General features: G+C 39.9%; 1 protein-coding gene across 1 annotated transcript; it reads right to left on the bottom strand.

Moving 5' to 3' along the window:
* On the bottom strand, positions 1 to 6,316 carry LOC113021686 (taste receptor type 1 member 3-like). The gene is made up of 8 exons (XM_026166385.1): positions 6,114 to 6,316; positions 4,151 to 4,451; positions 3,538 to 3,894; positions 3,023 to 3,439; positions 2,711 to 2,914; positions 2,490 to 2,610; positions 1,366 to 1,736; positions 1 to 910 (listed from the first exon to the last, which is right to left on the bottom strand). The coding sequence occupies exons 1-8, from the start codon at positions 6,314 to 6,316 to the stop codon at positions 308 to 310; spliced, it is 2,577 nt and encodes an 858-aa protein (XP_026022170.1). The 3' UTR covers positions 1 to 307.
* Positions 6,317 to 14,694: the final 8,378 nt, after the last annotated feature.

The raw sequence follows: 14,694 nt of genomic DNA on the forward strand, positions 1-14,694 counted from the left end.
TATTTTTATTCAGTTAATGTTTTTGTGACTAACATTAATACAAGCAAAACAATGTTCCTGGTAAATAATCAGCGACAAATGTGAACCCATAGACTTCATGTTACTAAACAAACACAATGCACTCTTTGTTATTTGCTGTATGGATTACATGCTTGCAGAGTATTAGGATAAAATGCTTATTATAACCTAATCTAGTGTATTTTATAGTCTTCTAGCCTTTGTTATATATTACACATCCATAAATATAATGTAATGTTTGGTTTTTAGAATATGATTCTTTGATTTACTTTATAAACAGTTTAACTGTCTATTGTCCTTCCTGTGCTTTTGGCTGTTGCTCTTCTTCTGCTTGAGTTGGTGGGACGCCCTCTAAGAAGGTACAGAAGTACTTTGCTGTATTTAAATGAGGTTTCCTTAACAGCAAGTAGCATTTTGGAAAGTAGTAGGCTGCCAACAGTCCAAAGTTGCTTGCCAGGCTGAAATAAACATGGACAACTGACCTGTTCTTGTTATTATCTCTGTTGTTTTCTGTGTAGATTGGAATAAAGATCACCCAAATGACACAGTAGATCAGGGTGGAAAAGGTGATGTCTCTGGCTAAGTTATACTGATGAAGAGGCTTCACTGCCATGAAGGTGCACATGAACGATGCAAGGGCCATTACACCATTGAAACCCTGCATTAAGGCAAATCCAATCAAAGGTGAAACAGGACACGATAGGAATGATTCTACAAAGTCTATTGTCATATTTGCCACATATCCAGACAATGAAGGTCCTTCTTGAACAAACCAGCCACAGAGACCAGCCTGCACAGCGCAGCAGATCAGCACAAACAGCCAGCTCACAGGGCCTCTTAACAAATGCAGGTGAGAGGCAGCCATCTCTGGGAACTCTGTCACATAGAGTATCTGTTCGAAAAGAAAGGTTACCATTAGTCTTGTACTGTGTACTTCGGTTCCACAGTATATTATGCACGCTCCCACATAGGCAATAATTACACAAACGTTTGGGGTTGTGTCAAGTCACAGTTAGGTGGTTAGAAATTCATATTCTACAAAACTAAATAAGAAAGCAACTATATCAGTCATTACAAGGCTAGTTTTATAGACCTCAGAAGCTGCCATTTCGTGTTTTTACTTAAGTGCATTTGAAGTGATTTGTTGGCAGTATTTTTGAATACACTAAAGTTGTTAATTAGATTTTTTTAATGATGTTAATATAAATATAATTTGTACTTTGACGATTTTCATTTCTATACTATGCTTATCTTTTGAAAGTTCAAACCATTATCTTTATGTCTAACCAATTCTGTAGTTTCTGCACACTGCCAATGTGTGGCAGTGTTTCACAACTCTTTCCTCACCTGTAGTGAGATGGAAACTATAATGGAGAGGGTGAGCGTCTGGAAAAAGGAGGTGAAGGGCAGCTGAAGACGACACACCACATCCCCTGGCGCCCCCAGGAAAGACAGCAGACTGAGACATGCTCCCATCAGGCCAAGCACAGCCACAAAACTCAAGGGACCCCCCGAGGCCGTTACCAGTGGGGTTCCACGGTGCATCAGGAACATGACACCCACTGCACCCAGACATACCAGCAGCAGCGTACCAACCAGCATCATTATCACAGCATCCTGGCTGTGCCACTCAAAAAACTTAAAGATGGGGTCAGTGCAGTTTGTGCTGCGATGCTGGGACCACTGACGGTTGGGACACTTAGTACACTGGGTGTCGTCTGTGAGTGAGAAAGCACAAAAAACACACACAGCTCCTCTGTTAATCAAGAGCATAGATAGGACTCATAGGAATGTAACTTAATGTGTTTAGTTGAATACTTCATTATTACTTCATTTAAGTACTTAATTTGAAGTACTTTTTATGTTATGCTACTTCTGTTTCTACTCCACTATTTATTTCTACTTCATACTAGGTCATTTATTTTATTTTAACTTATTATTTTACAGATAAATTACATTATACATTATAAGATCTGCCAGTTATTGAATCAGTAATATTTAGGTAAATAAAATAATCAACAGCTTCAGTGACCAAGTATCACAATCTATACGATTTCACATAACATGTATATAAAAATAACAGAAAATTGCTCACTCAACACAGCTTTGTGTTGGATAATATTACACAGCACAATTTATCATTTGATGGGAGACAGACCTGAACATCAGCCTGAAAACTGTGCCCAGTGGCATTTTATACTGAGTTTAATTTATGATTAAATATTCTGAGTTCCCAAGTTTTTGCCTTTGCGTGTTTTCCTGGCTATTCAATTATTCAATTATAATAGCATCACTCTGAAAACTTTAGCGGTGCTGGCAGGTAGAGGAACTCTCATTATGGTTATTTTTTAGGTTATACTAAATTAACCTGCAGGTTTATTTTATGAGAAATGCGTGAGAGTATCTATCTCTGACAAGAATTCAAATAACCAAGGTCCGATATGTGAGACAAGAATGAACAAATACACTACCATTTTTTGCCTGGTAAGTGCCAGCAAGACAGTCAATGCAGTCAAAACAGCAGGAATGGAAGCCTTTGACTCTGTGGACCTGACCCGTGTCACATTTTGCTGAACAGTTTGATGTAGGAACCTGCAAAAGTTGTGGTAAATAATTCAGGAATTCAAACTGGGTCATGATTTCACTAAATTGGTTGAAATACCTTTTACACAATTTTTTTTTTTAAAGTTACCTTGTTAGCTGACCAATTAAAGAGGGCCTCATTCAGGAACAGTTTCTCTTCGGTATAATTTCCCACAGTTTTAAAATTCACTTTCGATGGGTCTTTCCAGTCCCACTGAATGACATTGTAACCCATGTTTGGGTTGCCATTATCGTCAAACTCTATACGTGTGCCATTTATGTTAAGAGAAGTGTTCCTTAAAGTCTCCAACAGCTGCAAAATGATGATTTTTTTTAATGATTTGATTATTGTTGTTATTGATGAACTTGATTGCAAATTTTGTGCAGTCACCCATATACTAGAAAAAATAAAATAAATCACCTTCCAGGGATAGATTTTGCTTCCAGATCCCCACTTACAGGCAGTTGAATTGCACTCCAGCAGGTTATGCAGTGCCTGTGCTACACTGTAAACAGCAGCATACACACTGAAAGCTGACGTCTGCACTGCAGGTGCTTCCACTATGCTAATGTTGTCTAGTGACAATTTCCAGCATTGTGGGCAGCGATTGTTTGGATGATTAAGATTTGTAGTTGGAGTGGATGTCTTTGCCCGCTCTGCACTGAGTTTCTTGAAGAGCTCCATTGCATAATCACTGAACAAGCTGAGCGTGCCTATTTTGTCAAGGAATCCGACGACTGTTCCAATTGTTTCAATGTTGGGTAGAGAAGTCACTTGAGCATCGATGGTCCAACTTGTGCTGGCAATCCAAACAGCTGTTAAATTACTCCTGATAACCTGGAATAAATTAAATGATTAACTGGTGCTGAACAAATTCTGACCACTAATAGAAAATAATAAATTTCTTAGTTGCTTTAGATATCTGCTTCACCAACCTCTTTAAAAAAGATTTCACTTTGCTCTGGAAGAGTGAACACCACTACCACTCCAACTTTAGTCTCTTTTATATTGCCTATAATGGTTTTGACCATTGGCACAGGGTCAGTGTACACTGGAATCAGACCCTGATAGGCCACACAGATAGATGCGTTGTCTGCAAATTTGGTGAACATCTGCACACCTTGTTGTCCGTACTCCTCGTCACTGCCCACAATTGCCACCCAGTTCCAGCCAAATTTCTCTATTAGCTTTATTATGACATCCACTTGCCATTTGTCACTGGGCACCGTACGAAAGAATGACGGGTAGGAAACATCATCACTGAATTTGTCACTGGTGGCTCCATAGCTAATCTGGTGCAAGTATAAAAAAGTAAAAATTAGCGTTGTTTACCTGTACTCACTGTTGACATACTGGATAATACCTAATATATCATGGTAAAAATGTTAAATTAACTAAACAGGAAAGAATTAATTTTCTGTGATATAACCTGGCACAAATCCTTAGATCTACCTGTAAGAGTTACTTTTACATTTGAAATATTTATTGTCAGATCTTTGCATTAATAGAAACTATGCTTTAAATCTTAAGATGTATGTGTATTCAAACCTGTGGCATCAAAAAGAATCCCAGGAGTTTTCCAATGACTGACACCATTTCTGAGTCAAGAGGACCAATCACTGCAACTACGCTCGTCTCATAGTCGGTGTAATTACACTGCACAGGTAGTTCTTGGTTGAATTTTGCAGTGAGAAAAGACAGAGTGGGCTTTATAATGACTGATGCTTGTGTGCATGTGTCATAGATTTCATAACCTAACTTGATGCCAGGGAGGAGAGTCTGGTTTCCGTTGATTTCATCCACTGCGTATTTCATGGCTATAGCAAGTCCCAGTCCAAGATCATTTAAACTGTTCAGCCACAAGCAGAAAACGGTAGAAGTCATGGTAAGTTAGGGTTAGCGTACACTGTCATTTATACAGGGAGTGCAGAATTATTAGGCAAGTTGTATTTTTGAGGAATAATGTTATTATTGAACACCAACCATGTTCTCAATGAACCCAAAAAACTCATTAATATCAAAGCTGAATGTTTTTGGAAGTAGTTTTTAGTTTGTTTTTAGTTTTAGCTATTTTAGGGGGATATCTGTGTGTGCAGGTGACTATTACTGTGCATAATTATTAGGCAACTTAACAAAAAACAAATATATACCCATTTCAATTATTTATTTTTACCAGTGAAACCAATATAACATCTCCACATTCACAAATATACATTTCTGACATTCAAAAACAAAACAAAAACAAATCAGCGACCAATATAGCCACCTTTCTTTGCAAGGACACTCAAAAGCCTGCCATCCATGGATTCTGTCAGTGTTTTGATCTGTTCACCATCAACATTGCGTGCAGCAGCAACCACAGCCTCCCAGACACTGTTCAGAGAGGTGTACTGTTTTCCCTCCTTGTAAATCTCACATTTGATGATGGACCACAGGTTCTCAATGGGGTTCAGATCAGGTGAACAAGGTGGCCATGTCATTAGTTTTTCTTCTTTCATACCCTTTCTTGCCAGCCACGCTGTGGAGTACTTGGACACATGTGATGGAGCATTGTCCTGCATGAAAAGCATGTTTTTCTTGAAGGATGCAGACTTCTTCCTGTACCACTGCTTGAAGGTGTCTTCCAGAAACTGGCAGTAGGACTGGGAGCTGAGCTTGACTCCATCCTCAACCCGAAAAGGCCCCACAAGCTCATCTTTGATGATACCAGCCCAAACCAGTACTCCACCTCCACCTTGCTGGCGTCTGAGTCGGACTGGAGCTCTCTGCCCTTTACCAATCCAGCCACGGGCCCATCCATCTGGCCCATCAAGACTCACTCTCATTTCATCAGTCCATAAAACCTTAGAAAAACCAGTCTTGAGATATTTCTTGGCCCAGTCTTGACGTTTCAGCTTGTGTGTCTTGTTCAGTGGTGGTCGTCTTTCAGCCTTTCTTACCTTGGCCATGTCTCTGAGTATTGCACACCTTGTGCTTTTGGGCACTCCAGTGATGTTGCAGCTCTGAAATATGGCCAAACTGGTGGCAAGTGGCATCTTGGCAGCTGCACGCTTGACTTTTCTCAGTTCATGGGCAGTTATTTGGCGCCTTGGTTTTTCCACACGCTTCTTGCGACCCTGTTGACTATTTTGAATGAAACGCTTGATTGTTCGATGATCACGCTTCAGAAGCTTTGCAATTATGAGACTGCTGCATCCCTCTGCAAGATATCTCACTATTTTTGACTTTTCTGAGCCTGTCAAGTCCTTCTTTTGACCCATTTTGCCAAAGGAAAGGCCGTTGCCTAATAATTATGCACACCTGATATAGGGTGTTGATGTCATTAGACCACACCCCTTCTCATTACAGAGATGCACATCACCTAATATGCTTAATTGGTAGTAGGCTTTCAAGCCTATACAGCTTGGAGTAAGACAACATGCATGAAGAGGATGATGTGGACAAAATACTCATTTGCCTAATAATTCTGCACTCCCTGTATATGTGATGAATTTTTCTTAACCATCCTTACCTTTCACAGCTTATCTGGTTTGGCTCTGTTATGTCACTGAGGCTGCTGGTGACATCGTTAATGGGAAAGAGCCCTCCGAGCATAATGTCCCCAGACAAACTGAAGAGGTTGGTAGAAATGTTGTTGACCCATTCAGGCAAACTCTCACTGCAGCGCAGTGTAAAGAAACAGCACAAAACCAGCAGAGTGAAACGTGAAGCCATGATCCCAATAAGTGTTAGACTGAAGGCACAGTACTGACATTACTGTATTTTCTTGTCAGAGCATCATGACAGATGGTTTTATGCAAATTCACCCATAAGTCCATATGCCCTCCCTCGCCTGTCTGACCAAACCTGACAGTTTAGGAAGAGCAAATTGCAAATAAAAACAAATACATGTGTAGTATGACCTGATATGAATCTTTTCATACAATCTTTTTAGAAATTTTTTTTTTGATGATGTTAAAAAGACTCTAATGATTTTCACACGGTTAAGATATTGCATTTAATTGTCACGCTCCTAGATGAAAAGACTCACCATAGAGACACTATGTTATTACTCTATGTTAGCGTGTATGCTGCATCAGCGGTGTTCATCTTTCATGACATTTTCATTACATTTGTTTGTGGTTTGGAATTTGTCTTTTTTTCTTTGTGGATTTTTCCTTTTTTTTTTGGTGTATCAGTCTTTCATGAGATGAGCACACACAGTAAACCCCTGTGTGTGTCAACTTACTGAGATGTTATCACAGCAACACCTTGCATGTCCAATGTTATGTTAAGTTGGTTACTTTTGGTCATTTACGTGAAAATATATAGTGACAAACCCAAGAGGCCACAAAAACTACTCACATGTTTAAAGTTTGTGTGATGTTGAACATTACATTATTATCTGTTTTTGTTCATTTTTTAAAAAATTTTTTACCTCACTGTTGGCTTTGCATGTGTATTTGCATGTAATGTTGCACAAAGCAGGTTCATGCTTATTTAAATAAACCTACAGCAGACATATAAGTAAGCTCTTTTAAATGTTCATTTAAAAATATCCTGTACAAACTTTGAAGGTTTTGTTCATAGTTCAGTTGCCTTTAAAAAAATATTACAGGTCCAGTTTATCTGTATTTTAAAAATATTTGGTAACATATTTTTAAAAAACATATGGCCATTCCTGTTTTAACGTGCATGTATCCCATAAAAGATCTGTAACTTCTATGAACTACACTCTGAAATGGCGCAAATGTGTAAAGAGACATTTTGCAAGCTTGAGTAAAAGTTTTACACACCACATATTTTCAGTTGATAATTGGCTGACTGGTATTTGTACCAACAAACAGCATAAAAACTTACAATGCACTTGATTTGCATCCTTGAGTTTCTACAGAAAGGAGGTGTGGATTCACATGAAGCCAAAGTGAACTGACAGGCTAAGTGTTGTTTTCTTTAGAGTGCATGTTATTTGGTAAAACTGGAATCAATATTAAGACACTGAGCTAAAAACAAGCCCAACTAAGTCATTATATTATTAACTAATCAACATTAATAAATAAATAAACTTGGCTTGCTTCAAGTTTATTTTCTTTCCTGGAGTTATTAACACAAGGCCTTGAATTGTTCTCAAATGTGTTCATGGACCACAAACAGTTTAGGTTAGGCTAAAGTAAGCCAGACCTGTTAAACCCTTCCATAATAATCAGCTTTAAGAAAGCATTTCCCGTCCTTTCTCTTTCTTGTAGTGTAAACGAGTAGCAGTACTGTGAAAAAGCCATCCCTCTTTTCATTATGTTGAAATAGGTGCAGTGACTTGTTAAAAATTTGCAAACATAAACATAAATACAGGATATAAGGCAAAAGCACAGTTTGTATTCTTCATAGAGGATGAGTTATTCAAAGCTCTTCTTTGAATATTAGCATTGCATTTTTTCCATCCTCTGTAAAGATACCACACTCCTTCAATAATGTTGAGGTCCAGGATATTGGAAGGTCAATCCATAACTGATATTGTGCATTTTCCATCCAGTATTTGGGATCATTGTCATGCTGAAAAGTGAAGCTGTTGGCAATGGAACGAGAGGACTAAAAATCTGATTGTGCTTTGTTGTGTTTATTATTCCATCTATTTTGACAAGCTCTTGTACCTCTCCGGACAATCTCTGATGACGATTTGAAATAAAATTTTCAAATTTGGACTCATCACTCTATGAGACCTGTTTCCACTGAAACAGTGGAACAGACACTGTTCATCTACTATAGAAACTTTTTTTTCTTGCCACGTATTAACAGAAGTAGCCAAGGACCTGAAGATACAATTTAAAATTGGCTCTTTTATAGCTTATCTTGTGGACTTGTGGACACAAAACTGGTTAAAAAAAGATCCCTCTGAAAATGGTCAGGTTCAAGGACCGGACTGAAAACAAGTGAGGCAGCAAATTTACAAAGAAAAATTTTGAAAGGCCTTCAGAAAACCTGGAGAACTATTGTTTAAGACCATTTAAAACATTATGAGAAACTCTGGCTCCCTGGAAGCAAAATATAAAGCAATGAGTTGTGCTTGAGACTTTTGGACAGCTCTGTATTTTGTAAAATGATTACTTTTAATGAACCATCTATTTAAGTTTACTGGCTGATAATGAAAAGTCTGTTTTAATATTTCTGCGGTATTTCACAATCAACAAATCTGCTGTTGTTCTGGGTGCTTTTATATTGCACACATCAAAGCCCAAAACCTTCACATATAGTTAGTTTGAATTCTATCTGATTTGAGCAATTTGTTTTGAAAATCTTAATAGAAATTTTGAGTTTCTCTTCTATTTTTACACCTTGTGAAGTGATCATTGTGTCAGATTTAACCCTGTGGTTGTCTGATTCAGGCCTGTAGACTGTGTGTTTGCTGTTAGCCTTTTTTTCTCTTCTATATAGGGCTGCTCAATTAATCGAATTTTAATCACGATTACGATCTGGGCTTTCAACGATCATTAAAAATGACTGAGCCGATTATTAGCCCCTCCCTCGTGCTTTTCTCTCGCGCTGCTCCGTGTGGCAAATCGAGCGCACCTCTCTGCATTTCGAACACGTGTCACAACAATTAAGAGGACCCAAGGGAAGCTCGGAAAGCTAAGCAGAAGTTATTTGGAGAGGAGAGTGACTGCCGTTGGTTGAAAAGAGAGGTAAAAAAAACAAAAAAAAACTTCTGTGGTGTGGAAACATTATGGGTTCGTGGAGTCAGATGTGGATCAAGTAGACATAGTGTGTAAACTTTGCTACAGTGTCGTAGCTGCACCACAGAGCAACACTGCAAAGTTCACGAAACATAGATGTTTACATTTTTCATTTATTTTTTATATTGCAAACATTTGCACTGTTATCAGTATTTGCACACTATTTTATATTATTTTTTAAAGTCATTATTCAATACATTGTTATTGTTAACCCTTTAAATCCCTGTAGAACCAGAAACGCGTAAGCTAGCGCAATAATTTGTTTTGGGGAGGAGTTGTACTTACATCTTATGCCATCAGCTTGTCCTCGGTCACGGTTTCCTTCCACGTAAAGCTTTACAAAAATTGCATAAAAAGCACTTGCAGGAAAAAAAACATAATATTCCAGAAACAGGCGTTGCCGATCTGATCAGCTGTTCGTAACACTTCCCACAATGAAAAAGAGGTCAACGGGAACTACCGCATGTCCACCATTTCCTGTCTGAAACCGGAAATGACGTCATTTTCGCGGAAAATGTAGTTTTTTTTACTTGTAGGCCTTAAAAGCCTATACTGGTGTTTTTATAAGTCATGTTTACTTTTCTGAATAGTTTCTGGGATGCTTAGAACTCGAATTGCACTGCTGGAAATAGTTTATTTTGATGCACATGCTGTTTTCTTTGCAAATTTGCATCATAGGATTGTTTTTTGTTTTTCCTCCAGTACATAAAAAATGCTATATCTCCAAAATAAAACTATGAAGACACTCAAAATAAATTTCCTGTTGTTGTAAACTATTTTTTGCAACTTTTTTGTATTTAAAGTTTTGAGGGATAAACCTCTTCAATTCAATTCAATTTTTTTATATTTATTGCACTTTTTGTAATTAATGTAATTACTATGGACTTAATGCATACATATTATTAAATAGGGGTGCAACGATACTCGTATTGATATTGAACCGTTCGATACAGTGCTTTCGGTTCGGTACGCATATGTATCGAACAATACAAAATTTGTAATTTATTTTATCAACTGGCACGGTGGTTAGCACTGTTGCCGCACAGCAAGAAGGTCCTGAGTTCAATTCCAACATCAGGCCGGGGTCTTTCTGTGTGGAGTTTGGATGTTCTCCCCGTGTTTGCGTGGGTTCTCTCCGGGTACTCCGGCTTCCTCCCACCATCCAAAGACATGCAGCTTGTGGGGATAGGTTAATTGGATAATCCAAATTGCCACTAGGTGTGAATGTGCGAATGAATGTGAGTGCGAATGGTTGTCTGTCCCTGTGTGTTGGCCCTGCGACAGACTGACGACCTGTCCAGGGTGTACCCTGCCTCTCGCCCTATGACAGCTGGGATGGGCTCCAGCGCCCCCCGCGACCCTGAAAAGGATAAGCGGAAGCGAATGGATGGATGGATGGATGGATGGATGGATTTTATCAACTTTCCTTCTGACGATGCTGTCTGTGTTGAGTGCTCAGTGAATCTGCGTTCGACTACTCTACGTTCGACTACTACACTGTCGAGCGCAGATCCACTGAGCGTTCAACACAGACAGCATTGTCAGAAGGAAGAGCGCAGGGCAAGCTAGCGAGACAGAAGTTAAGCTCTCATTGCAACATGGCAAATTGAACCTCCCCCACCATCATTCAGATCTGGCGTTTGGAATTATTTTGCTTTTCATGTGACGTATGACCCTGAAGGTAAGCGCGTCATGGACTAAAGTAAAACAGTATGTTGGATGTGCCACGCAATGCTCAATTACATGGGTGGAAACTAGTGTGTTAGCGCAGTTAGCTCGTTAACGTGTTGGCCGTCTAGCCCCACGCACAGGGCGATCAGGGGTAGCTCATTAACGGAGATTTGCCGTGTTGTGGCGTTAACGTCATTTCAACGAGATTAACGCTGACAGCACTAGTGGGAACACAACGAATATGACTGCACATTTACGCTGACATCATCCTAGTGCAAAGACAAGTGGAAGCAGACAAAAACAACAAGCATGCATGCTACAAACTTTACCCGAGTCATTTAGACAGCCGTTAGCACATGATTCTCCTTATGGGGACCAGGGGCCCGTTCTTCGTACGTCGCTTACTACATCCAAGATCAAATGACACATCCAAGATCAAATCATCGCGCTAACCGTGAGCTCGCTAATCCGGTTCCCCGAACACACCTGCTGTTGACGATTACTACAGCTGGACGCAGGAATGTGACATCACTGGGTGTCGTAAAAGGGGCTACGCATCGATAGTAGAAACATTGATCGGCAACCCGCTGATTGGTCGGCGAAAATGTCCAAGGGGCGTGCTCGGTATTTTCCGGCAGCAGAGCAAGAACTCTTGATTGAGGGATTTCAGGAGTTTCAGAGTTTAATTAAAACGCAAGAGAACACTGCAAAGGCTGCAAAAGCAAGGAGAGAGGGCTGGCAGAAAGTTGCTGACAAATCAAACTCGTAGGTAATTTAATAATAATAATAATAATGGATTGGGTTTATATAGCGCTTTCCAAGGCACCCAAAGCGCTTTACGATACCACTATTCATTCACTCCCACATTCACACACTGGTGGAGGCAGCTACGGTTGTAGCCAGGCTGCCATATCGCGCCATCGGCCCCTCTGGCCAACACCAGTAGGCGGTAGGGTAGATCTATCATATGACACTATATTGTCCAATATCATATGGCATTATATTATATTATATTATAATATGTTATATTATATCCCCTTTCACATTAGAGCCACAACAGGACCCACAAGAACATGGGAACAAGTAAAAGTGGAATACAGGAGTATTCTACAGAATGGTAATATTTATCTCTTAGATTGCTTTGCGTCTCTTGGCAAGGTAATACTGGCCTGTAATACTCTGTTAGTTTGTTCATAACAGCAACCAAGAAAAGGGCAGAGGAAAAAAAGACAGGTGGTGGTCCTGCACCCCCTCGTCAACAAGTTGGTTAATAAGTAAATAATACCCTCACGGGAATATCGATATCTCTCTATGAGCACACTGTCGCGCTGAGCTAAAGGATCCTGTCTGTCCCGCAATATACGCTGAATTCTGAGGACTCTCCTTATCAATCTTGCACCTTCCGCAATGGGTTGGTCGCGTATACGGACAGGACATGGCTGCGACAGGCTTCCCAAATCCACCTTCGCTTTTATAGCCGTGGTCTCTCATCTTGATTACACGAAGTAATTTACAATTACTACTCTGAAATATGAATTACATCTGTAATAATCACATACATGTAATAGAATGTTAATAGTACATTTCCCTTTTTTAGGAAATGACCTGTATGTATCTGTGTGAAATCAATAAAAGGATCAAGTGCTGCATTATCTTTAGTTACATTGATAATATTTATTTATGGTGAAACAGTGGAAAAATATCGCTGTTGCTTTCGTATAAATGAAGCGGACATACCTGCGTGGCCGCGATCTAATCCTGTTTACATAAAGTAAACCTGCTCGGGAGCAGGTTTACGCTTACGGCTCTGTTGCTATGACAGCAAGTCCCGGATGAGCTTCGGGGAACCGACTGATCCAGGATCACGCGAAATCGTCAACAATCTAATCCGGCTAACCTACTTAGCGAGGTACGAAGAACAGGCCCCAGATATGTTTAATATTGTGGCGAGCTCAGACAACAAGGAGACGGAGGTGTCGTTTGGTCTTGCTTCCCATGAGCTAGCCAGGGAGCACAGCCGTTTATTGACATCTGGAAAAATAAATGTCAATGCTTTTGCATTCTTTCGGAAATGTAGCTGGGTAATTATGTCATTGGCATCGGTGAGCCACTGTCAATATGTGACATATTGAAATCGCGTTTGAATTTGCGCTTGTGTTTTGCTTTCACTTTACAAATGTCCAGGTGCCTTCTTTTGGCGCACCAGCCGGTGTTCCAGATCAACTGGCGTTTAGATCAACTGGCGTTGGTCGAACAGATGTGTGGCAGTCTTGCCTTTCAGTAGCTCCTACCGACAAACCAGCAAAAAAAACGGCAAATGTGTCACCTGTGACACTTGTGAGGTTGTCTCAAACACACTCCGTCAGTCTTGATGCTGTTGAACAACAAAATGTTTAAAATGTGGCGAGTTTACCTGGTGATATCCTCATGCGCGACGCGATCGCGAAAACAGCAAACAATTAACACCACGCCGATGTTGTTCACAGGACAGCAAGAGTAAACGATCGGGAGACTCTTGTCGTCGTTATCGTTCCACTCGCACGGTTTATTTCACCGAATTCAGCGTTTTTGCTCCACAACTAAAGCGAGCAGTTTACTTTGTGTGCACTAACATGGACTCGAGTCAACCAGCGCCACCTCTGGCCAAGTGCCACAGCCTACAGCCAGATCAACCTGTGACACACATCTGCAGCACGTTTGATTTCGTTTCTTGCACAACACATTTGTACCTTTCAGTTGTGTCTGTTTGTGCGTCATGCAAATGAACCTTTGAAAAGAATGAAATGACACCAATATTTCACTAGTGTTGTAACATCACATGTCGTTAGCGTTGTCTGTCTGTGTCTTTTCTCTGAGAAAAAACATTTTAGAGTTGGTTGTCATATACAGTCTGTATAAGTGTGGTTAATCTAATAAACATTTGTAAGGAGATGGCAGTTACTGTGAATGTACCGCAGGTGAATAGTAATAAACAGTCAGACAATGACTCTGACAATCTCATTCAATCTTGCAGACTGAATGCACCTTCTGTGGAAAGTGGTACCACACAGTGTGTGTGGACTTTCCCTGTGCAGAAGGCGACTACAAATGTTGTGGGTGCTAAATAAACAGTAAAAAGTGATCCCTGTTGTCTTTGCTTACTGATTGTTTTCAGTGTTGACAATCCACATTGCTGCCATTGCATCTTTCAACATGTTTGTGGGTAGATTTGAATGTACCAGGGGTAAGTGCAGCCACTCAGCCTCTACTCAATGTCATCATAGCAGCAGGTGAAGATGTGTCACAAGTTAATCTAGTAGTGGGCTATGGTATTTGGCCACAGATGGCAGCAGTGGACTGACCTCCATTTGAAACTGCTCTAGCTGCTGTGTGATAGTGGATCTGCTACAAATTGAAGATCATAGGCAAGTTTTGGAAATGAACCCTTGTATTATGTTGAAGAACAAAAAAATGACATTGATTTTGTTGCGGGTCATTTAGATCCGTACTGTGTAAATCCACTCAGAATTGTTCAAAAACTGCAATGAAACAATAGCAACTTTATTTCCCATCAGATAAACATGTAGAACACAGACATACAACAGTTAGACTTTCCATAACTATTTTAGGAACAATTTGGTTTTTCGTTCTTACAAACACATTTCTTTTGAACTTGCCCAACGTTCTCAGTTTTTCAATGCTCAACATTTTCAATTTTGTCCACATGATGGACAG

This window comes from Astatotilapia calliptera, chromosome 5, assembly GCF_900246225.1.
Source record: "Astatotilapia calliptera chromosome 5, fAstCal1.2, whole genome shotgun sequence".
Taxonomy (NCBI): domain Eukaryota; kingdom Metazoa; phylum Chordata; class Actinopteri; order Cichliformes; family Cichlidae; genus Astatotilapia; species Astatotilapia calliptera.